The sequence below is a fragment of the Antechinus flavipes genome, chromosome 3 (assembly GCF_016432865.1).
Source record: "Antechinus flavipes isolate AdamAnt ecotype Samford, QLD, Australia chromosome 3, AdamAnt_v2, whole genome shotgun sequence".
Lineage (NCBI taxonomy): Eukaryota > Metazoa > Chordata > Mammalia > Dasyuromorphia > Dasyuridae > Antechinus > Antechinus flavipes.
The window spans coordinates 625454451-625479904 of record NC_067400.1 but is presented as its reverse complement, the minus strand read 5'-3'; the positions used below and the strand labels follow the sequence as shown (position 1 = coordinate 625479904).

General features: G+C 40.6%; 1 protein-coding gene and 1 non-coding gene across 5 annotated transcripts; both read left to right on the top strand.

The window, feature by feature from the left end:
• Positions 1-1329: 1329 nt before the first annotated feature.
• LOC127556621 (zinc finger protein 260-like) lies at positions 1330-21364 on the top strand. 4 transcript variants are annotated; one of them, XM_051989879.1, is made up of 6 exons: positions 1330-3239; positions 4609-4683; positions 9376-9459; positions 10172-10298; positions 11418-11516; positions 16613-21364. In XM_051989879.1, exons 2-6 carry the CDS (start codon positions 4651-4653, stop codon positions 18529-18531), a joined length of 2262 nt encoding a protein of 753 aa, XP_051845839.1. In that variant the 5' UTR covers positions 1330-3239; positions 4609-4650; the 3' UTR covers positions 18532-21364. The 4 variants fall into 4 exon arrangements, with proteins under 4 accessions (XP_051845839.1, XP_051845838.1, XP_051845842.1 ...); XM_051989878.1 differs by having other exon boundaries at positions 1330-3524; XM_051989882.1 differs by lacking the exon at positions 9376-9459 and having other exon boundaries at positions 1331-3524.
• Positions 21365-24280: 2916 nt separating this feature from the next.
• Positions 24281-24386, top strand: LOC127558465 (U6 spliceosomal RNA). Its single transcript, XR_007952852.1, has one exon. It is a non-coding gene; the product is annotated as a U6 spliceosomal RNA (small nuclear RNA).
• The last annotated feature ends 1068 nt before the right edge of the window (positions 24387-25454 follow it).

The following is a 25454-nucleotide window of genomic DNA, read 5'->3' as shown; positions in this document are numbered from 1 at the left end:
TCTGTCCATCTTTGCTCAATTAAAGCTCTCTTTATCGAAGAGATCCACTTCCATCAGAATACATCCTCAAACAGTATCATTGTTGAGGTATATAATGATCTCCTGGTCCTGCTCATTTCACTCAGCATCAGTTCATGTAAGTCTCGCCAGTCCTCTTTGTATTCATCCTGCTGGTCGTTCCTTACAGAACAATAATATTCCATAACGTTCATATACCACAATTTACTCAACCATTCTCCAATGGATGGGCATCCTTTCATTTTCCAGCTTCTAGCCACTACAAACAGGGCTGCCACAAACATTTTGGCACATACAGGTCCCTTTCCTTTCTTTAGCATCTCTTTGGGGTATAAGCCCAATAGAAACACTGTTGGATCAAAGGGTATGCACAGCTTGATAACTTTTTGAGCATAGTTCCAAATTGCTCTCCAGAATGGCTGGATGTGTTCACAATTCCACCAACAATGTATCAGTGTTCCTGTTTTCCCACATCCTCTCCAACATTCCGCATTATCTTTCCCTGTCATCTTAGCCAATCTGACAGGTGTGTAGTGGTATCTCAGAGTTGTCTTAATTTGCATTTCTCTGATTAATAATGATTTGGGGCATATTTTCATATGTCTATAAATAGTTTCAATTTCTTCGTCTGAGAATTGTCTGTTCATATCCTTTGACCATTTATCAATTGGAGAATGGTTTGATTTCTTATAGATTAGGGTCAGTTCTCTATATATTTTGGAAATGAGGCCTTTATCAGAACCTTTGATTGTAAAAATGTTTTCCCAGTTTATTGTTTCCCTTCTAATCTTGTCTGCATTTGTTTTGTTTGTACAAAAACTTTTCAATTTGATATAATCAAAATTGTCTGTGTTGTGGTCACTAGTTCTTCTTTGGTCATAAATTCCTCCCTCTTCCACAGGTCTGACAGGTAAACTCTCCTATGCTCTTCCAATTTATTTATAATCTCATTCTTTATGCCTAGGTCATGAACCCATTTTGACCTTATCTTGGTGTACGTGCACCTCATTATTGTTGCTCATTAGTCTCAGAAACTCCATTATCAGTGGCCAATAGGCGGTTATCTGACAGCCAATATTTGTGGCCTCAGCTTCCTGGGCAGAGTAAATTGGGGCAGGGTAGCCTAAGGGAAGAAATATATCATTTCTAACCCCATTTCTAATGATTTCTAAGCCTCCCTGAGAGCTGTACCACCTTATCCCCCCACCAGGAAGTTGGGACCCCAATTCATTTGGGGCAAAGGAACGAAGGTCTCATCTTCTGGAGCTGCTTCGGACGGATAAAGGGTGTGGAGCTGGCTCTGTCCAGTGGGTTCCAATCTGTGGAGGGGACACGAATGGCTTGAAGAGGTGGCAGCGGCATCTGGGGGGGGGGGTTGTTATGGGCCAGAACTTGAAACAAGGCACTAAGTGGAATTGGGGAGACAATGGTTAAATCTAGTTTAGCATTGATTTAATCCTACAATAAATAGTGGTTTCCTGGTCATGTAATGATTGGTTTGTACTCAGTGTGGAGAATATAAGCAGGGACTGAGCCACAGAAGCGAAGCTGGCAGAGGCAGAGAAAACAAAGGACTGGAGGCAGGAGCTTAAGCTCTCAGAACCAAGGGGAGAAATTCAGTTCGATCTTCGACCTTCCTGGTGGCTGGCCTGGCCTCCTGCACTTCCCCCACCAAGGCCAGACTGGAAGGCTCTCCAGAAAGCTGCCCAGCCCCAGGAAGGAGATAATAAAGGATCTGGACTTTAACCCCGGGATCCCTTCTGGTGATTACTGAGCTGCAACAAAGCTGCTCCCGGAGACCCCAAGAAAACTGACCAGAGAACACTACAATTGCAGAGCAGCCTGTGCTAACACAGGACTGGGGATGAGGTAAATTGGAGGCGGAGGGAAGAGGAGAGGGCCTCTCAGTCTCCTTGTTTCATCCTCTCACCCGAGGAGACCCATTCTGCAGGTCTGGGCTGGATCTCCAGAAGCCACTGTCAGATGGCTCCTGTATCACAACATGTCAGTGTCCCAGTTTTCCCGCACCCCCTCCAGCATGTGTCCTTATCTTTCCCTGTCACTCTAGCCAATCTGACAGGTGTGTGGTGGCGTCTCAGAGGTGTCTTAACGCGCATTTCTCTGATCAGTAGGGATGTGGAGCACCTCTCGTGTGGCTACATATAGTTTTAATTTCTTCCTGTGAAAAATGTCTATTCGTATCCTTTGACCATTGATCGATCGGAGAATGGGCAGGTTCAATTTATCTGCAAGTGAAGGGAGGAGGATTTCTTTACGATCTTAAGAGCGGGCCAAGCTCCCAAAGAAGCTGGAAAAGAACCAGGAGCAGGAAGGTAAATTTATAGGACAAAGTAAGAGAGCAGGTGCTTCACGTCACGGACATGCTAACGTAGCATGGCTTAGAGGAGGAGCTGAGGAGTGGTCTGGCTCTGAGTCTGTGGCAGGTGCAGGGGGACCTTTCGAGGTGTGTGTTTGGGCCAGAAACATCTTTAAGCCAACCGGCGGGCACCCCTCATCGTGGTTGCTCATTAGTCCCAGAAACTCTGGGATCCCTGCCCGGCAGCTGTTCCTGACCACTAGCACCATGGGTGGCCCCAGCATCCAGGTCCGGTAACCGGGGCCAGGGTAGCCTAAGGGAATGGCTCATTTCTAACTCCATCCCCCCCTAGGGATGCACCGCAGGTTACAGTGAGCGCGTCAATCAGTCATTTGTTGGGGTGGGGGCGCTGAGCGTCAGCAACGGGAGGACTGCGGGCGCCTCATGGCACCTGGCTCTTAACTCTGCTCGCAGACTCCCTGGGACCCCTCAGCGGAGGCAGCCTCGCCGGCCTTGGGCAGAGAGCCCAAGTGCGAGCGGCTGCGAGGGAGGGGGAGCGGCCCCGGGGGTCCTACAATACAAGGCTAAGGGAGGAGGGACGGGGTATTCTTGACGTTGCCACGTGGCAGACAGAGGTGCGTCTGCGCAGAAGGTGTCTCGCGCCTACATTTCCCAGCCTCTTAATAGCTCTCCCTCACGAACAGCCTCCGGCTCCTTCCTTCCTTTCCCTGACTGACTTCATTTCCCAGGATGCATCTGCGAGGACACGCTGGGGTCACAACCCCACGTTCTCTTCGGTCTTCGGCGGCGCCGGACTTCCCGCCGCGGCTAGGTCCTGGGTCTACTTAGTGCGGCCGGGAGGGAAGAGCTCCCCCAGAGTCCATTCTTCCGTCAGGCTGAGTGTGTGAGTGCGTGCAGGGGAGGCAGAAGCGGGAGGGAAAGTGGGCGGCCTCCCAGCCGCGCCCCGGACTCCGCTCCAGGTCGGATGTGTGCGTGAGCCCGCGTACGTGCGCGCGTACGTGCGCGGTCTTGGTGGCTCGGCGTCGCGTTCGCAGGAGTCGGGCGGGTCTGGAGGCTGTAGGGGTCGTGCGGGAGCTCGGGCGGGGGCTGGGTCAGGTGCGGGAGGAGCGGCCTGGCCGGGGCGTGTCCGGAGCTGTGGAGGAGCCGAGCCTAAGGCGCGAGGAGTGCGGTAAGCCCTGGGAGGTGGGGACAGGGAAAGCACGTGACCTGGGGGGAGGGGCAGGAATAGCGGGGCTGCTTCGGGCCCTGCTTGGGGGCCGTCACCCTCGGGCTCCGATTTGGGTCGCGTGCGGGGCGATCCCTGCTTCCCTCCCGGGGATGAGCCTTGGAACGTGGAGCCTTGGAGCATGGGCTCCAAGCGTCGCCTCGAGCCGGAGTTTTCCCTTGGGGCTTCTCCGACTCCGGGCCATCCATGAACTTGGGCCGCCTGTGGTGCTCCCCTCCCCCCTAGCGGAGACCCGGGATCCCTGGGAGGAGCTCAGCCCGCTGTCTCCACAGGCGAGCCCAGAGCACAGTCGCGATGGCATTTATGTGACGCCTTAGGTTTTCGGGGCTTTACAGTTAGGGTCCCATGGGACCTCTCTGCCTCCTTATGCTGTGTGGTCGGTCTGTTATAACAGGGAGTTACAAACTGAGGCAGTCCCTACCTGCTGCCGGTGTCCCCCGCTCCTCTGCAAGCTCTTAATCCTCCTGTAAAAGACCTCCCCAACAGAAGCAGGCTGGGCTTACATCCTTGTTTTACAGATGGGAAACGGAGGCAGGCTAGTGCAATAAGAGCTAGCAGGAGTCCCAGGGTCCTCTCCCCTTCCCCGGGGCCACTTCCCCGGAGGCCTCGGCGACCCTTCTGACGTCATGTCTCCCAGGAACAAGCATAAGGGGCTGGCCCTGCTCCTGGCCATCAATTTTCTACAAGGAACTCCACAAAAATGTCTTTTCTGGGAAACAAGGGACACTTTTTCTTTAAAGAGATTCAGGCACGGGAGGGACTTGAATTCTCAGTGTGGGGCACTGAAGTCCCGAAATGCAACCCGAGTGTGTCCCAGTTGTGTGGCCCGAGTTGTGTTCTTGGGACCCATCACACGGGCAAAGGGGGTCTGAGGGCCATTGTCTGGAACCCTTCTTTCTGGTTTTAGGAAGACGGGGGTCCCTTTTGTTCTCTTACTCTGTCAGGATCGACACACACTCCTGGCCAGCTCAGCTTGTGTCCCTTGGTGACTGTCTCCCTCATGAATTCTTTTTTCCCCTCCTGCTAGGTTTTCCAGATTCTGCCCTTCCCCGACAAAGAGGAGTGGAGAATGGCTTCTGGACTTCTGATGGCCAGGTCAATGGTGAGTGAGGGTTTCTCCTCTCTCCCGAGGCACAGGGAATTAAGGGGTCTCCTTCATAATCACATCTCTCTTTTTGTAAAATTAAAAAATTTTAAACTTAAATACAAAATGAGGGAAAAAATGCTATATATACAGCTAGAGAATTCAATATAAAACAATGATTCCGTGTCAAGAAAATGTATATAATAAATACTGCACATTGTTTTCAGAGTTGTCCAGGTTTTCTTCCTTGCTGGTTTTCTTTTGTTCTCTGCTGTGTACTTTTTACTTTATTTTTCCTCTTCCTCCCCTCCTCTCCCCAGCTCTAAAAAGCATGGCTATATATACATATCTATAGATACATCTATCTATCTATCAATGACATATAGGTATAATGTATAAATATCTACAAACATGCATGTAGATGGATATATACAGCTGTAAACATATGTGTAAGACTATACTCTGGTTATTTCTTATCATCTTTTTCTCTGAAGGTAGATAGCATCTTCCTTCATAAGTCAAATCTTTCCATTTTTTCCTATTTCTGTTTCTTCTTGCAAGGAATCTGGGGTGAAGTGATTTGCCCAGAGTCACACAGCTAGCATGTGTCAAGTGCCTGAGGTCAGATTCTATTCAGATCTTCCTGACTCCAAGTGAATGTTCTTTCCACTGCATCTAACAGCTCCTTCCTTGTCCCCCCACAGTTTTTCTAAATCAACCAGCTCATCATCTCCTATATCACTGCAATAGTCCAGCCCAACACCTCCTGAGAGATTGTCTATGAAAAGAATTTCCCTCAATTTTCTGCATTCTTCTCTTCTTGACTACATAGATTTTATTTATCCAAAAAAGTTGTAATTTAAAATAGTAGGAATTATTTATTTTATACTCAACAGTGCTCTCACCTTATAATATAGTTTGGGTCTGATGCTGCTGAATCTATTTCCTTTACATCTTTTTCCTGGTTTCTTTGAAGTTCCTGACTTTTGTTCTTCCAAATGAACTTTGTTATTAATCTTTCTAACCCAGTAAAAATAATTTTTTGATAATATACTTGGGATGTCTTTGAATAAATAGATTAGTTAGGTAAAATTGTCTTTTAAAATATTTTCTTTACCTACCCAGGAACAATAAATGTTACATCAATATTTAGGTTAGAGTTTATTTGTATCAAAAGTGTATTTAGGTTGCTGTGGAGAAATAACATAATAGACTACCTGAAAATATGACTTTAAAAAGTCTTGGTGGGGGGGATGCATTTTAGATGACATGGTGGATAGAGCACTGGTTCTAGAGTCAGGAGAATCTGAGTTCAAATCTGGCTTCAGATTTGAACTTCCTAGCTGTGTGATTCTGGGCAAGTCACTTGACCCCAATTGCCTTGTCCCTGTCAAAAAAAGGAAAATCTGGATATAATATAAGAAATTATCCAGAAAAATTGCTTTGAAGTTCTAGAACAAGAAGGCAAAGTAGTAGTGTCTGTTCTTAGGTATTTTATACTGTCTAGGTATTTTAAATGGTCTAAAATAATATTGAATAATCATTGCTGACACAGTGTAGTTTCTCTTTTTTTCCCACTTTTAATAAAATATATTTTAACTTTAACTTCATGTTTTGTATCCCTGCTTTTTTTAGTATACTCAGTTATATTTTTGTTCTTTAATTTATTTTTGTGTTTATCACATTCCCATAATGTTTCTGTTTTATGGGTAAATCCATTCCATTCACATTCTAAACTGCAATTATTTGTTGTGTATTTTCTTCCTTCCTGTTTTTCCTCACTATCTTTCTTACCCTGTTACCTTATCCCTCCTCACTCCTCTGCTTTATTTCTACCCATTACCTTGTCTTCTTATTCCTTAAACTTACCCATTTGCCTAAGTCCCTTCCTTATCCACTCTTTCCCCTGGTACTCTTATTTCTTTCTGAAATTAGAAAATTTTTATATCTTCTAGTTATATACATTGTTCCTAACTTAACCTGTTCCCAATGAGAGAAAGGTTCCAGCACAATCCTCTCCCCAGATTCTTCTGATTCAGTTTTTCCTTTTATGCCTCATGTGTATGAGATAATTGCTCCTTTTTCTTTCTTGATACAAATTTTTTTTTAAGAACCAACCCATTGAACTCAGCTCAGACCACTCCTTTCTTTTAAATTACACAAATGATGATGACACTCAATAAAAGTGCTGCTATTATTTTCATATATATGAAGTAAACAAATTGAGTCCCTTATAATTGATCTTAACGTTTACTTTAGATTTCTCCTGGATATTGTGTGTCAAAATTTCCCTTAAATTCTGGGGATTTTGTCACAGAAATCTGAAAGTCTTTGAGTTTATTAAGTGTCCTTTTTTTTTTTTTCATTCAGGATTTTACGTAACTTTGCTGGGGAGGTTACCCTTGGTGATAGCTCTAGTTATTTTGCTCTATGGAATATGGTATGTCAAGACCTGTGGTCTTTCAATGGAGTAGCTGCTAGGAATTGTGTAATCATTATTTAAATTGATTTTTTTTTTTCATGTGGCTTCTAATATTTTCTTCTCAACCTGGGGACTTTGAAACTTAGCCATGATATTCCTGTAAGTTTTCCTCCTAGGATCTTTTTCAGGTGATTATTTGTGGATTTTTTCTATTTTTACTTTGCCTTCTTGTTCTAGAACTTCAAGGCAATTTTTCTTGATAATTTCTCCTCTTGCATCTAGTTTTTTTTTTTTTTTTTTTTTTTTTTGAGAGAGGCCAAGCAATTGGGGTTAAATGACTTAAGTAACTTGCCCAGGATCACACAAGTAGTGTTTAGTATCTGAAGTTAGATTTGAACTCAGGTCCTTCTTACTCCAGGGCCGATGATCTATCCATTGTGCCTTCTATCTGCCCCGAGAGTTTTTTAAATCACATTTTCAAGTAGTCTGTTATTTCTCCTTGATTTGTTCTCCAGATCAGTCATTTTTTTTCTGATGAGATATTTCACTTTCTCTTCATTTTTTTATTCTTTTGATTTTATTTTATAATTTCTTGTTGCCTTAGAACTTTGTTAGGTTCCCCTTGCCCAATTCTCATTTTCAAGGAATTATTTCTCAAATTTTTGAATCCTTATTTCTAGTTGGTGCTGGCAATACATCTTGCCAGCGGTTGAGCATAGAGGATCATCTTAGACTTGGCCCAGGGCACAGCTGGCTTGCCAGCCTTAGTTTGGGAAATAGCCTTAGCTCCTAATATCCCAGCACTGCAGCAGTCCTCCTGGTTCTGTGTCCATTTATGTGAGTCTTTCCTAAGGTCACCTTTTTGCAGAAAAAGGTTGAGATTGAGGTCTCTGGACTCTCTGCCCTGTGTTCTGTTTTCACTGTCCAGGCATTCCATCTTGTTGACTCTTCGTGGCTCTGTTATTGGGGTTTGCTTGGCAAGGGTGCCATGTCCGTACAACACCCAAGTGTCAAAGGCCAGATTTGAACTCAGGTCCTCTCTGTTCCCCACCCAGCGCTCCATCCACAGATCATTGAGCTGCCCCTGTGTTCTTTCCATGAGACCCTATTGGGCCCACTTCCCATTGTCTTTGTTTCCTGTTTTCTTCTGGAGAACTTTTGTTTGTTAATGGAACCAGTATATATAATAATACTATGCTGAGTGCTGCGAAATGAATATGAAATAAAAACCACAGAAGAGAATAAATGGGAACTTAGATCCATTTGTGATAATGAGAAAAGAGAAGATCACTTGTCCTAGAGTTGGGATTTGGTTGGTGTTGGTGTCTTTCTCTACCATGCAAGCTCCCAAACCTTGATTAATAAATCTCTGGAAGTTTTCCTGAAATTCTGAGAAGTCGGTTGCCCCAGCAGGCATGTGTAAGAGGCTGCTGTACTCAGCACTGCACCCGTTTTCAAGCCATTAGTCCAAAAGATGTCAAGAAAAGATATATTAAGTGTTCAGTAAGGAGCTGATCATTGGGATTTACTTCTAGATTATTACACTAAGGTCTGAAAATATAGTTTTTGTAATTTTCCAGTTTACCAAGGGCTTCTCTTGGGGAGGCCCTTGTGCACTTTAAAGGTATATATTATTGGTTCTCCCATTTCTCTTAGCTGTTTTTCAGTCCTATTTAACCTCCACCTACTAGATCCCAAGATCTTTCCTTCCCTTGGGCAGAGCATGTGGCAGAATGATGGCTAAGGCTAAGGAAGGCTAAGAACTGTAGTTTGTGATTATCTATAAATGTAATTGTTGATGTTCTGAATGTGAGGTCACAAAATCTAAGTTGGAAGGAACTGAGTAAAGGCACAATCCTTCCCCCAAAATCCTATTCTAATAGATCAGACATTATCAACTCTTTTTTTTTTTTTTTGATGGTCTGTAGTAGGGACAGGCCACTATTTCTTCAAGGCATCTACTCATTTTGAGATCACTTCAATTGTTAGAAAGTTTTCCCTACCTTAAACATAAATTTCCCTTTACATCATCTACCCATAATTCTTGGCTCTTCTCTTGCACATGACAGCTGTTCAGATATTTAAAGCCAATGATTATATCTCTGTTGTCTAGGCTAACTAGTCCCAGTTTCTTCAAAGGAGCCTCATGTGATGTGATCTCAAGGCCATATTCCATCCTGGGGTTTATGGGCCCCCAAGGTTTCCATAGATATATTTTAGTGGACCCATGAACTTGTTTTAATATTTTGTAACTATTTCAATATAGTTTCCTTTCTTATGTATTTGAGGCACTTAAAAACCTTCTGAGAAGGGGCCCGTGGACTTTGCCAGATTCCGACCAAGGGACACAGGACCCAGTCACAGTGAATCTGGTAGGCATCCTCCTCCTGCTCGGTGCTGGCGGTCCTCAAAGTGTGGTCTGGGGTTGCCCTTTCAGTGGCCTATGACAATACATGCATGGTTAAATCTTTAATATGGCAAATATTGATAGATCTAAGTCACGTAAACAAAAGCCTTTGGGTGTGGCTTAAATGATTTTCAAGAGTAGAAAGGAGTCCTGAGAACATCAAGTTGGAATTGTTGCCCTCTTCCCTACATAGCTTTGCTGTTCTTGTTCTCCATTTGTCAGCAGTGCTATTCCCACTCCTATCTTGTCATTTGACATTTTACCCCCAAATACAGTTGTCATGGCAATCTCTGATTCATGTACATCTCTCTCCTCATATTCTCATCTTTTCACCATTTTTGACAGGTTCTCTTATGAGAGAAAGAATAAGATACTGTTAATTGGTACTGACAAGAGCTTATACCTTAATGTATTATTTGTGGCCATCCTATTTATTCTGCCTAAAATATGAGTTTGGACTTTGCTTAATGAGGTACGTCTGTTTAGAAAGGAGTTTTTATGCCGTGGTTGCTGCTCTTAGTGCCGACTCTGTGATAGTTGAATTTTGTACCAGGTGAGGCCCCTAGAAGCATTCGAGGTGGAACACAGACAGTTCCTAGAACCAGCCGGTTTCCTGTCGCCCTCGTGGGCCATGCCATACATGATTCCTGAGGAAGCACAAACGTTTGCTCTTTCAGGAACTGATGACGTTCCAGGATGTGGCCGTGGACTTCACCCAGGAGGAGTGGGGGCACCTGGAGCCAGCCCAGAAGGACCTGTACAGAGACGTGATGCTGGAGAACTACCAGAACTTTGTCTCCCTTGGTAAGGATGCTTTGGCCCTGTGAGCTGATGTGTCTGTCCCTTGGGCCGGCCGTGGGTTCTTACTTGTGAAGGCTGTGACATGGCAGAAGTGCTGTCGGGTCTTGCCTTAGTGTGTAAGGGCAGTCCTGGATGGTGGCGGGGATGGGAACCATGGCTGACGTTTGTATCGAACCACGAACCATGTGTTCCCTCATTTGATCCCACCCCAAATCTGTGAGGTCAGTACTGCCATAATCTCCATTTTACTGAGAAGGGAACCTCAGTTCCAGAGTCTGCAGATCAACAAGCCTTTATAAAGGGGCTTCCACGTGCCCGGCACTAGAAATAGAGGCAGACACCAGGTGCCCTTCCTTTGGCCCCATGTCTGAGTGGTGACTCCCCAGCATGGATTAAGCACCTCTGAGAGGTGATGCTGGGGGGACAGCCTCAGGAAGGACCAAAATCCTGCCTTTGAGGAGCTTACACTCCAGGAGCAGCATGATGGCCACGGTGTGTGCTGCCTGTCTCTGTCCCTCTAGAAGGGAGCTCAGTGTGGCTCCTTCCTGGTCCCAAGGAAAGAGTCTTTGATTTATGTAACTGGAATCAGCTTTGTGGTAGTCCTACTTCAGGTAGTCCCCTGAAATCCCATTGTAGACCCCTGAAGGCATCAGAGATTTCCTTCCTCTTGGCAGGATCAAAACCCACTGATTTTCTTTGATTCCACATCAGCTCATTTTCCTCATCTGTGAAATAAAGGGGTGAGACCAGCTGGCCCCTGCAGGCCCTTCCAGCTCAGAATCTCTGGTTCCATGGACTCTGTGATCTTAGTTCCATATTTCCTGGGAGCAGCACAACTGGAGCCCAGCTTCTTAAAACTGTGGCTCGTAGCCCCATGAGGGGTCTCATACCTGAATGTGAGGGGTCACAAAATCACGATTGATTATCAGGAAATGTTTGATATGTATACCTATTTTCTCTGCCTTTTTACTTAGGGACACATAAAAATTTCTCTTGGAAAAAATCTAAGCAGTGCTGGGATAGGGCGTCCTTCTGGCCCTTTTTGTGTGTCAGAGAGAAAGGGGCCATAGGGAATCTGGGGTTACTCCTGTAATGACACTTTGCCCTTGCTCTCCCTGCCAGGAGGTCTGCCAGCCCCCAAGCCTCATGTGATCTCCCAGTTGGAGAGAGGAGAAGCGCCGTGGATAGCCGAGAGAGAAGCCCTGCGAGGCCTTTGTCAAGGTGAGTGAGGGAAGTCCTGGCCAATGAGAGCTGAGGGAGTCAGTCAGATGGGGGGTCCCCCTGAATGGTGGGTGGGGAGCCTTCATTGGAGGCCCAGACGTGGGAAGTGGTGGAGGCTGGTCTGCTGAGGTCTGCTGTCTGAGGGACCTCCTCGAGGCCTTCCTGAGCTTGGACGGCCCCATCGTCCTTGTCTTCCTTTTGCTCACCTCTCTGGATTCTAGGGCTCAGCCTTCCTCCCCTTCTCATCCCTCCAACTTTGTTTCTCCTTCATTTTCCATCCTTTACTTATCTTCTTTACAGATACCTTTTCTTTTCCTTTCTAACTTTCATATCTACATTAAAAGAAAAAACACCTGTGCCATCTTTGATTTTACCTTCCTTTGAAGTTATCTTATGGCCTTTCTTGACCATGTTCCGGGTTATCTCTTTCATTCTCTTTCTGAAAATGCTCCTGTCTGGTTTCCATTCCTACTTTCTTCAGTACTTAAGAGAATGTGTGGTTTCCTCAAAGTGAGTACTCCCTATAGGAGCAGTCGTGACTTCTCTGTCATAGTACATCGTTTTTGTGATTTGCTATGGCTGGATGCTTCATCGTACAATTGTACAGCATGTTCAGGTTTGCAAAGCACTTAACTTATATTATCATTTGATATGTATCTATTGTCGTTTTGCATTTTATTTCATCTCATCTTTTAGCCAACCTGAAAATGATGAGGCTTCCAATTTTGTCAGGCTGGATATCACATTTAAGATATACTCTTGTACTGAAAGCCACTTGATCTCAGTAGGATTGGCCCAGAGCTTGCCTCACAAGCACAACCCTGAAGAGTCCCCTGGTGCCATCGTGATGTGTCACAGTAAGATTTGAATAAAGATGTCTTCCTGTCATTTAGGACAATAGCAACAGTTTTCTTTTTCTTCTTTAAAATAAGTGCTTATGTTTTTTTATTTTCATGCTGTCTATATGTCCCAATGTATCTCTTCAGGAAAAACTATCCCTTTTGATAAAGAAGAAAGAGAAAAAATAGTTTTGCAAAACTTAGAATGCACCAGAAATGTCCACTATTATCTGTGCTTTTCCTTACCCCTGCCCAGAAATAGGGAGAAGTGTCTTCTCATGTTTCTTCTTTAGACCCAGACTTAGTCCTTACCATTTTGGAGTATTCACTTCAGAATTTTTTGTGTTTTCCTTTGCATAATTGTAATTATTGCAAGTATTGTTTTCTTAGTTCTGCTTCACTTGGCATTACTTATAAATGTCTGTGCTTCTGTTTTCATCTTATTCATCCTTGTAATGATAATATTCCCTCTTAGTTCTTGTATTTTCCATCTCTTCCCATTTCTGTATGGGAAATCATCAGAAACTCACAGCTGACACTTTGTCTGCCTATAAATATAGTTAGATTTCATCAGTATTGAAAAGACTTTTAGACAGGCTACCTAAATATTCCAGGTGTTCCTACCCTGCTTTAAAAAGTGGCCCATAGTTAGTTAGGGTACACACCTATAATCCTTGCTCCTGAGGAGGGCTTAGCCTGTGGATCCTTTGAGTCTGGTAGTTAAAAGAGCTTTGCTAGGGGAAGGTTCATTAGAGGAAATTCTTAGGAGCGGAAGTTCCCCAGGGCTTCCTAAGGAGGGGTGAATAGGACCATGTGGAAAAAAACTGGGGAGCCAAAAGTTCTGCCATCATCATTGAGTCTGTGCATATCTATGGTACTTACAGAGCTGTAGAGGCACCCAGACTTTAGGAGGAAAATGACTTATCTGTGTTTATTTAGCATAGTGATTGTCTTATACTTTTTTAATCCCTTATGTCTTATTAACTTAAAATACACCATAGGGTCCAGGTTTTCTTCTCATTTCTTCAATTGATCTTTCTTCCCTGCTGCTTCATTTTCTTACAGATCTGTTAAGATGAGATTTTTCTCTAGGCATTTTCTTTATCTTCTTTATCTTCTCTTCAGGCATTTTCATTTGTCTCCATAGAGAGCTTCCATAACCAACTCTGTGTCTCTGGTTCTCATGTGTATTTCAGTCGGAATGCCATCACCAACTGTCTTGGAGACCTCCCCAGACTCAGCATGTCTAAAACCATTTCCCCCCCAAGGGTTTTCTTATAATTACAGCATTATTTTTGACTGACATCACCATATTACATCCGTAATGTTTTTGGGTGCAGTGGGTAAAGATTCCCCTCGATTGTACGTTGAAAGCATCTCTTGTATTTGTGCTTTTGTCTCTTGAACTCACTCCGGTTCAGGGTCCCGTTACCTACTTGGTATTAGTTTTTTTTTTTTTTTAATGGTAGTAGCTTTCTTATATGTCGATTCACTTTAGATCTCCTTGGCATTTTCTTTCCTTCTCTACCTGCATGAATAATCTTTGTCATAATTTGATATGGTTACTTTGTATCCTTACTGCAAAGTAAAGACCCATATTTCTGATGAATGTTGGTTGAAAACAGGTTACAGAAATGAAACCCTCCCCCCCCCCACAACTAAATCACCAAATTGAATTTGTGCCTGAATTATTCAGAATTATGAAAACAGTTTTAGCAAAATAAATTACACCAATAACAAAAACAAAATTTGAATACATCCACTGAAAAAGCTTTTGTAGAAAACTCACTTCTGTTTAAAAAACAATACTCAGCATGAAAATAGAATTGTATTTCCTTAAAATGGTAAAATGTATAAACTCAGAGTTAGGCTGCCTGAAGGGGAAAATTTCTTCCCAGTGCCATCCAAAAGTAGAGAGGCTTTTATCAATAAGTAGAATACTACCTTTAATTTGAAGATTTTGAGGAAAAGCCAGAAAATCAGGTCCTTCCAGTTCTGAAATTTTGTGGTTGTGGGATAAAAAATTCTTTTGTGAAATGACTGTATAGGATTATTATTATTTCTTTTTGAAGAACAAAGACTTCTTTTTTTCTATATCTGTCCTTCCTTTCACAGCCAAACACTAAAAAAGAACTTTAAAAAAAAATTCTTTGTTATATTTTTACTTACATCTATACTTACATATTTTTGTGTATTTCTTACATATTGTGTGTACATATTACATATATTTTTGTACATATTTGTGTACTATTAACCATTCTCCAATTGATTGATAGCTACTTTGTTTCTAGTTCTTTGCTACTACAAAAGATGCTACTATAAAGATCTTAGTGAACATGTATACTTTTTGTCATTGATCTACTTGTATATGCTGAGTAACAAAACCTATTAGTCAAGACTTTTTGTAATCACTTTTTTGTTGTCATTCCAAATTGCTTTCCAAAACAGTCAGATTAATTCACAGTTCCACAAGCAGTGCATTAGATTACCAACTTTTATATTATCTTATCATCTGATAGAGTCAAGTCTACCAAAACACATTCAGTATGTTTAAGAGTCTCAAAGAAATAAATAATAGCTTAAATAATTATTTGTTTCTAGGTCATGCCAGTGTAATAAAATATTTCCTAAGTTAATATATATATTATTGCTATAAACTGTTCAACTTACCAAAGAGATATTTTGTAATAGTAGGAACAATAATAATATATGTATTTGGAGGAATAAAACTATATAGGTTATTATGGAAACAATAATGAAGGGGGACTATTTTCCAAATGTTATATTTTACAAAGTTTTAGATATTAAAACCATTTTATACCAATAATAAAAGAACAGATCAAAGAAACAAAAGTTGACAAGGAGTTCAAATAATTGAGTTCAAAACCCAATGTTCAATAAACCCTGAAAAAAAATTCTATTTGACAACAGTTTCTAGGAAAACTGGAAAGCTGCCTTTGAGAAATTATTTTTATATTGTTCTTGTAAATTATATTCCACAATAAAGTTCAAATGCATTTGTGATCTGACTTACAACTTGAGTCACTTCACTCATCGAGGTTAGTAGAATTAATCTGTGAATTAATCGAGAGCATGTGCTGAGTCAGGTGGAAAAGGTAGGAGGAGGCCAGGGACTGCCAAGAACATTTTCTGTTTGTTCCTGGGTGGAATCTGAAACCACTGCTGATTATTGAGTAGGGGCTCTTTGTGATGGGATTAGGACTGAGCTTTGGAAAATCCTTTTAGTGGCTGAAAAGAGGATAGATCAAAGTGGGGAGAGACTAGAGGCAGGGAGCCCACTTCCTTCCCCTCCAGCAGCTACTACAGAGACTCAGGCAAGAGATGATGGAGGGGCCGTACCAGGATGGGGGCAGGATCTATGGGGAGAAAGGAGCCTGTAGCAAAGAGATGTTGCAGAAGCTTTGGCCACATCTTGGCTGGGGGAGGACGAAACAGTGTGTGAGAAAGTCCAGGATGACTTGGAGTCATGGTTTGTGCTTCTGGAAGCTGGCACTGTCCTCTGCAGTGTTAGGGAATGTCGGGGGAGAAGGGGACTTTTTAAGGGGAAAGGTAATAAGTTCTGTTTGAGACCAGTTGAGTTGAAGATATCTGCTGGTTATCTAATTCCAGATGTGGGAAAGGCAGTTGGGAGATGAGAGATGGGTAGTCAACAAAGATTGAGACTAGAAAGGTGAATTGTAGAGTTATCAGCAGACAGTAATTAAATCCAGACACTGAGGAGGCTCTAAGGTGAGGTACTGTAGCGAGAGAGAGGAGAGACTGCTAACTTTTTAGCTTCTTCATGAACTCTCTAGAATTTTCAGCTGGCTGCTTAAACATTCATCCAAATGAATCTCATGGATGAAACCTTTCCCTGACTCCATGTGGAAAAGTAATTTGCATTGAACCATTTTTCCTAAGTGATTTTTTAAAATTCTCACCACAAAACTTTTTTTCTCTGACATTTTAAATACATTGTTTTCTTTAAAAGACAATAACAATTTTATCACTTTTGTGGGAAATGCTATTTTGAATTTAATGATTAATTAAATAACCCTCAATAATTAGATACTCTGTTAACATTTCATCTTCTTCCACGCTTCTTTCTTACTCAGTTTCTAAGAAAAAAAGTGTTCTTCCTTTTTCCAGTGAGTTATCCTTCTCTTTGATAGAACTTAACAAAACAAAAGAAGTTTCCTTTCTTGCAGCAAAGTGAACATGAATATTCACTTTTTTTTTTTTTTTTGCTTATTTCAGACTCCTTTATTCAGCATGCAAGATATGAGATCCAGGAGCCATCTGTAAATTACGACATTTTTATGGGAGCATCAACCAAAGAGAGATTCACAAAGAATCCCATTTGGAATTCTAAGTTAGGTGAAGCTTGGGATTTTAATGTCTGGTTGGAAGATCATAAGGGAAAAGAGGAGAGGTGGTCCCAGCAAATTACAGTCAGTCACAGAACAGCTTCTAATGAATTGGATGTTTATGAACAGAATGTTTTTGGGAGAAGGTTCAAGTTAGGGTCTGTTCTTGTTCCCAGACAAAGAATTACGGGAGTACAGCACCATCAACATGACACACTTGGAAAGAGCTTCAAACAGTTGTCAGACATAATTGATCACAATAGGAATTCCTTAGGGAAGAAAATTTGTAACTATAAATGCAAGAAACCTATCATTTATCACTCAGACCTTTTTCAGTATCATAGATTACATGGAGAGAAACATCATGCGTGTACTCAATGTGGGAAAACCTTCAGCAGTAGTTCATGCCTTATTGCGCATCAGAGAATCCATACCGGAGAGAAGCCTTTTAAATGTAACGAATGTTCAAAAGCTTATCGACGTAAAGCACATCTTATTCAACATCAGAGAATTCATACTGGAGAGAAACCCTATGTGTGTAATGACTGTGGGAAAGCTTTCAGCATTGATTCATCCCTAGTTAAACACCAAAGAATTCATACTGGAGAAAAGCCCTACAAGTGTAATCAGTGTGGGAAGGGCTTTAGCCAAAAAGGACACCTTAATCAACACCAAAGAATTCATACTGGAGAGAAACCCTTTACATGTAATGAATGTGGGAAAGCTTTTAGCCAATATAAACACCTTAATGAACACCAGAGAATTCACACTGGGGAGAAACCCTATGAATGTAATGTATGTGGGAAAGTTTTTAGACAGTTTGGAAACCTTAGTAAACACCAGAGAATTCATACTGGAGAGAAACCATATAAATGTAAACAGTGTGGGAAAGCTTTCATTGATAATTGTGTCCTTATTCAGCATGAAAGAATTCATACCGGAGAGAAACCTTATATATGTAATGAATGTGGGAAAGCCTTTAGTCGAGGGATATGCCTCAAGAAACACAAGAGAATTCACACTGGAGAGATACCATATAAATGTAATGACTGTGGGAAAGAATTCACTGACAAAACATCCTTTATTTGTCACCAGAAAATTCATACTGGAGAGAAGCTCCATGAGTGTATTGACTGTGGGAAAACTTTTTGCCAGAAGGCAAATCTTAAAAAACACAAAATGATTCATACTGGGGAGAAGCCCTTTGAATGTAATGAATGTGGTAAAGCTTTCCGAGTGGTGGGACAGCTTAACATTCATAAAAGAATTCATACTGGAGAGAAACCTTTTAAATGTAGTGAATGTGGAAAAGCTTTCAGAGACAGGGGTGGACTTAGTGTGCATAAGGAAAAGCATGGAGAGAAACGTTACACATGTAATGACTGTGGGAAAACCTTCAGAAACCGGGGATACTTTCGCATACATCGTAAAACTCATAATCAAGAGAAACGATACAAGTGTACTGAATGTGGGAAAGATTTCAGCCTGAGAGAATCCTTTGTTGTTCACCAGAGAATTCACACTGGAGAAAAGCCTTATAAATGTAATGTATGTGGAAAAGCCTTCATTTACAATACATCCTACAGCAAACACCTGAGAATCCATACTGGAGAGAAGCCCTACACGTGTAACGAATGTGGAAAAGCTTTTACTCAGAAGCATTACCTTACCGAACACGAGAGAATCCATACCGGAGAGAGACCCTTTGAATGCAATGAATGTGGGAAGTCCTTTAGGCAGAAGCAAACTTATAAAGCTCATAAAAAAATTCATACTAGAGATAAATCACTTAAGTATAATAATCAGTGAGAGGTTGGAGAGGACACATTTGAGAATATCAGTGATTGCATACTGTTGGACAATTAGTGTAAATGTGATCATTGTGGAAAAGCTCTAAGTTCAACCCATAGGGAAACCGACCACCTCAGAATTCATCTATAACTAAGACTATGATTACAATCATGGATTGATTCTTGCATGTGTATTTTAACTTTTTATTACAGGCTTCATGTGGAAAATTTACTGTGGTGTTTTAGTATGGGAAATGATATACTTCATAGGATCACAAGGTCATACATAAAGTTGGAAAGGACCTTAAAAGGACGTTGAGTCCAACTGCCTCATTTTATAGACGCAGACACAAAGGAAAAGTTATTAAGTGACTTGCCCAGAATCATATAGCCATTAAGTATATGAGGCAGTATTTAAAGGCAGGTATTCCTGACACAGTCTGGTGCCCCATCCACTAGTCTATGCTTCCTTTAGTCTTGTTACTTGTTAAATACTGAAAGGCAAAATGTTAAAAAAAATTTTCACAAGTTAAAATATTATTTGGGAATCTGAAAGGGAAAAGTAATAATCATAGTAACAAATAATAAAAACTTTTAATATAGAATGCTGCCTATTTTAGTTGTTGAAATTGTATGATTAGATTCTGAAACAGCCCCTATGGAGCAAGTTTCATAAATAATTTCAATAAATTGATAGCAAAAGATTACATATAGTCACTAAATAACAGGTGGCTTTCCTATCATAACAGGAGAATGGATAGTATAGTTTCTCTGAAATAATTAATCCTGGGGCTTGGTTGGAAGGGTCCACTCTGTACCCATTTGACCTGAAATGCAATTATAGTAGTTGCAATTATGAGTAGTTAGAGCTCAAAATTAACTTGAAGGAGTTCTGTTTTAACTATCTTGTGAGATAGAAACCATCCATTTAATAATAGGAATTTGAGAATAATGAACTTTTGGTTTTACTTTTTTTTAAGTATTTTTTTATTTTTTATTTTATTTTTTCTCAGTATTTTATTTTTTCCAAATTCATGTAAAGATAGTTTTCAACATTCATTTTGTAAAACTTTTGTATTCCATTTTTTTCTCCCTCCCTTACCTTCCCCCTTTTCAAGACAGCAAGCAATCTGATACAGATTAAATATGTGCAATCCTTTTAAATGTATTTCCATATTTGTCACATTATACGAGAAAAATCAGACCAAAAGGGGAAAAAACCATGAGAAAGAAAAAAAAAAGGTGAAATTACTATGTTTCAATCCACATTTAGTCTCCATGATTCTCTGGGTGCAGATGGCAAGTCTGTTGGAATTGTCTTGAATCGCCACATTGTTGAGAAGAGCAAAGTCCATCACAGTTGATCCTCACATAATCTTGTTTACGTGTACAACTTTCTTCTGGTTCTGCTCTCTTCGTTCAGCATTAGTTCCTGTAAGTGTTTCCAGGCTTTTCTGAAATCAGGCTGCTCATCATTTCCTATAGAACAATAATATTCCATTACATTCATATATTTGGTTTTACTTCTTGCAAGGTTCAGCAAATTCCCAGCTGGGTCTGAATAAGAATTGGACCCTGGGTCAACAAATCTACTACAACTTGTTTGGGAAATTTGAACTACAGTATAATGAAGCATAAACAGGCAACTATATTAAATTCTCTTTGGACTGGAGCATTATTGGTGTCAATAATCAGTGGGATTAAACTACACTTGCAATGTACTGGCAGATGAAAATCCCAGAAGACAAAACCAATCCACATGTAGTGCACTTTGCGCATTTCTTCCAAGTCCCTTTTGCATGTCACCCCCTATGTTTACACTTTATTCTATGTAATAAACCAAAATACAATCTACTTAGAAGAATCCCTATGCCCAGAAGTACCTTTTGTGCCCATTTCCTATACCCTTATAACCCCTTATTATGTTCAATAGTCCAGTCCTCCTATGTGTTCACTCTGTTAGATGTGTGGTAGAAAAGGGCTAGGTACCCTCTTGATGATTTTTCGGAGGGAATTCTTTTGATAATTGTCAGGACTAGACGATTTCTAATAATCCATAATATGGTGAGATAATTTAGTGAGATGAATTTTATCAGTTTCCATCAGGCTAGTTCTGCAGTTTGATGCCAGCCTGGTTGGCAGAGAAAGAGATAACTAACCCTTTTAGCTACCCAGTGCAGTAAAACAGTCCAGGATTTTCTAAATAGCAGTGATCTTAATCGAGCTGACTCCTTGTGAATAGTTCATTTAAAAGTTAGTTTCTTTTTCCCCCCACTTTGGTAGATTCATTCCCTGCATTGGATCAGGGAATCCTGATCAGACAGACACACTGATAAAACATAAATGGGCCTGAATTGGGCCAGTTCTGGACAGTAGTTTTTGAAATTATGCAAGTAAAATAAATGAGATCCCATTTTCAAGCATGTTATCCCATATAAAGATCAGGTATTAAACTTCATAGCAGCACTTTGGTAGTAAATGAGTGGGTACACATTGATTAGTAAAAGGCCAAAAAATGGCATAATGGAATATTTGTAAAGACATGATCGAATAGAGGAATCCAGAGAAACCTGGGAATATTTGAGGATATAGAATGACTTAAAAGAATCAACAACTATACTAATGTGATCTAAAAGACCACCTTATGGAAATGAAACTGCATAATTGATTAATGGAGGTTTTAGGAAACTTCATGACGACATTGAGGAAGGGGATAACAATGTACATTGAAAGTTACAATCACTCTTGGAAGTTTTGATTGTTTTGCTTTGTTACAAGAAAGTTTTGTATCAGTCTTTCCAAGAAAACTGATGTAAAAGATAAAAATTCAATAAAACATGTATTTTTAAAAATTGGGTAGCTCATATTGAAATGATCACAGTGCAGAAAAAGCCTGTGATAAGATGTACTAACACATTCAAACTCAGGTATCCCTTAATATGATCAAAGTTATCTGAATTAGCATTATTTTGAGAGAGACACTGAAATTTTCTCAGAGGAAAAGAAATGACCATTGTCTCTGCTGTTATAGGATCTAGTGCTGGACATGCTGGATGTCAGGAAAAGAAATTTAAGAAATACAAAGAGGAGTTAATTATTATGTGAGTACTGTGATAATTTGCTTAAACTCGGGCATTCAGTGAAAGAGTTGGAAGCTAGTTACTAGGGATATAACTTTCTATTTCTTCATGAAACTAAGAAGGAATAGAAACTTCAAGTAGCAACAAAGAAATATCTAGCAAGTACCTGTGAAGATATTGAAGAACTATATGAAACTACAAAACATTTTAAAGAAATGAGGCAATTTGGAGGATTTATCCGTGTTTTCCAGATTTAATGCCATGCCAGAGTACTACAAGGTTACTTTTTGGTACTGAATAAAATAAAAGTAGAAAACCAGTGTTTAATCTGAGAACACATGCAGGAGTGATTTCCTATTCAGAAAGGACATTAGAAAACTTGAAGAGCTCTAAAGACATTAGATTTAAAGTAATATGTTAATTGAGGTACCAAGATAAGCATCAAAAGGACAAGCAGTCTTATGATAAAATTCAATTATTTTTTTTAAAAAGGAGAAAATGGAAGGAAGGAGGTATTGTTCAGATATGTGATTTAGGGCAAAATTAATTTTAAAAAAACCCTCAGAGATGCTTTTGATTTTGTGAAATTGAAAAGCATTTGCATGGGGTAACATTGTCAGTTCATTTTTTATATTTTTGAATTAAAAAGACATTTTTATTTTTTCCCAGTTAAATTTAAACTTCTTTTACATTTGTTTCTTAAATTCCACATTTTCTTATTTTATTCCCACTCCCATCCCTCATTATAAAAGCACATGTGAAGGTATGCAAAAACATTTCCGTAAATGTCATGTAAAAAAAAAAAACCGATTTCCCCCCCAAAAAAATTAGTCAAAAGTTAAGAGAGGAGGGAGGAGGGAAGAGGGAGGTCGGTGGTTATTGTCCTTTGTTCTTGAAGAACAAAATGACTATATTAGCATGAAGGTACACTATGACTGGATGATCATATCAATACTAGCTTGGAATGCTTGATACAGTTTATTGAACATTTGGGGTGGATCCTTAAGAGGATTTTACTTTTTCAATTACATATAAAAACGAATTTTAATATTTGTTAAAAAATTGGAGTTCCTCCCTTACCTCCCCCTTCCTAAAATGTTTAGTTTTAATTTAGTACAGGATGTATATGTGTAATAATGTTTCATAATAGTCATGTTGTAAAAGAAGAAAAAAAAAACACGAAAACATAAAAGTGAAAATAGTAGCTTTGATTTCTATTCAGACTCCAGTTTCAGAATTGTCTTGCTGAGAATAGCTAAATCTATTACTGAAAACAATGTTTTCTTCTGCTCACTTCACTCTGTATCAGTTGATGTAAACCTTTCCAGATTTATTCTGAAATCGGGAAGTACTTCTACATTGTAAATTAAACCAGCTTTCGTTTCCACTTGTGAAGTCAGCTAAAAAAGAAAGGGATTGAGATGGCAGCAGGTAAAGTGGTTGGAGAGCAGATATAGTAGAGGGGGCTTCTTTGGCTCTTCCGTTGAGAAACACTGTATCCTGATTATCCTACGGGATTCTCAGCCTCACTGTTTCTATAAATCCTCATAAAGAATCCATTCAGTGCACTCAAGGCAGCCTTCTGGATCTTTTAATATTTCCAGGGCACTAATTCAGCAATGTTGTTCTATTGTCCATTGTTACATGACTGGATCATCTTTTCCATTCATACTTCTCCTGGATAAGATATTTTATGGCCTCTTTCAAATGCAATAATTGGCTGGAATGTATTAAGCTCAATATATGTCCTTTATTTACTTAATTTGCTATTTCTTGATTTGTGTTTTTCCACAAGCAGTTACTGTGTTGGAGGTTCCGAGGGAGCCCAGATGCACTTTGTGATATCTCTCATTTCTCCAGCTGACAGACCGCAAATCTGGAGGAGGGGAAAACCACCTCATGACACCATTCTGTGTTTTGGCACAACTTTGGCTGGGAGAATTAGGGAAGGAAAGTTATTGAGAGAAGAAAAAATAAAAGGAATGATTGCAAAACTTTGTGTAAATTTCATGTCCCATCTTGAACAAGCAGAATCTTCTCCTTCTGGGCTCTCTTGATACTCTTAGAACAGAACAGGACTGAGTGGTCTCCTGACACTCTTAGTTTCTCTTGGGGCTCTGATGAGCGTGACTGTCCACGTCCATTCTTCACACTGCTGTTACAAGTGTTATTGCTGCTATTCTCAGTTAATGCCATCAAAGCTGCTTTGAGAATAGTTAACAATGCAAATACTATATGGTGATCAATTCTGATGGACATGGCCCTATTCAACAATGAGATGAACCAAATCAGTTCCAATAGAGCAGTAATGAACTGAACCAGCTACCCCCAGCGAAAGAACTCTGGGAGATGACTATGAACCACTACATAGAATTCCCAATCCCTCTATTTTTGTCCGTGTGCACTTTTGATTTCCTTCACAGGCTAATAGTACACTATTTCAAAGTCCGATTCTTTTTGTACAGCAAAATAACTGTTTGGACATGTATACTTATTTTGTATTTAATTTATACTTTAACATATTTAACATGTATTGGTCAACCTGCCATCTGGGGTAAGGGGTGGGGGGAAGGAGGGGAAAAGTCAGAACAAAAAGTTTTGCAATTGTCAATGCTGAAAAATTACCTGTGCATATATCTTGTAAATAAAAAGCTATAATAATTTTTTAAAAAGAGAGAATAGTTAACAGTGCTCACTTTGGCACACATGTCCTAAAACTAGAACACTACAGCGACAATTAGCACGGGCTCTGTGCAAGGATGATACACAAACTTGAGAGCAGTTAACAGACATCCGTTCAGCTCGTGGTCCCCACATACGGACCCATTGATGTTCAACCTCTGGAGAAAGCAGGAAAGAGCTGTAGGGATAAGTACTTCTTACAGTTCTTTTGGGCTATTTCAATTCTGCTTTGTTTGTAGTGCACAGGACCCACTATGATGAGGGCCCGCCATGCTGGGTGATCCTGACCCAGTGTCTCCCATGTCATGCAAACAATTCCAAAGTTCCTAAGAAAGACCAAGGGAAACCTTGTGTTGCTTTTTCCAACCACCATGTTTGAGTTTTCCATAAAATAGTCTTGTAGGCAAGCACGTGTTTGGAACTTGGACAATGTATATTGTCCATTGGAGCTGCAGTCTCTGTGTCTGAATGTTTGCCATCCTAGCTGTGAGAGAGATATGGCATTTTCCTGCAGGTGGCAGTCTCACTGCCATGAGACTCCTTCACTTCTTTTTGTAGGCCTCCTATATATTGATTAGATTGGTATTGATCGCAAACCCTACGCTAGCTTCGCAGTGTTCCCCTTCTTTGTAGCCACTCCAGAAATGTGTGTCTAGCTCTGACTTCAGAAGCCGTCCTTATTTCACTCAGGGAGGTTATTTGGATACAGTACCTCCGGGGTCCCCTTGCAACAAGAGCAGTTCATCTTTCAGCTCTGTTGCTTTTTGTGTTGTCTGTACGAGTGCACATATCCCATATGCTGATGGTGAGTGCAATCTTCTTGGCAGAAGTTTTGGTTCATTGTTTTTTTTTTTTTTGTTTGTTTGTTTTGGTTTTTAAAAATTTAACCACAGAAGGTTTTTATTGGGAGAGAAAAAAAAAGTTTTGTTTGTTTAGTTTTTGACTACGGGGGAATCCTTGTCTGCTGTAGTAAATAGGGGTTAGGGAAGCAGACAATATTTAGGACTCCTTTTCTAGCTTTTTCTTCACACCAAGGGGAGAACAATTCCTTGGCCATCCAGGGGGATGCCAAATCTCACTGCTGCTTCCAGTGAGAAAATAACCCTATGTCCTGGGCTGCCTGTGTGCAGGGGTATGGCTACAGCTCCCAGGGCACCTGCACCTGCTGCTCTGTCACTTG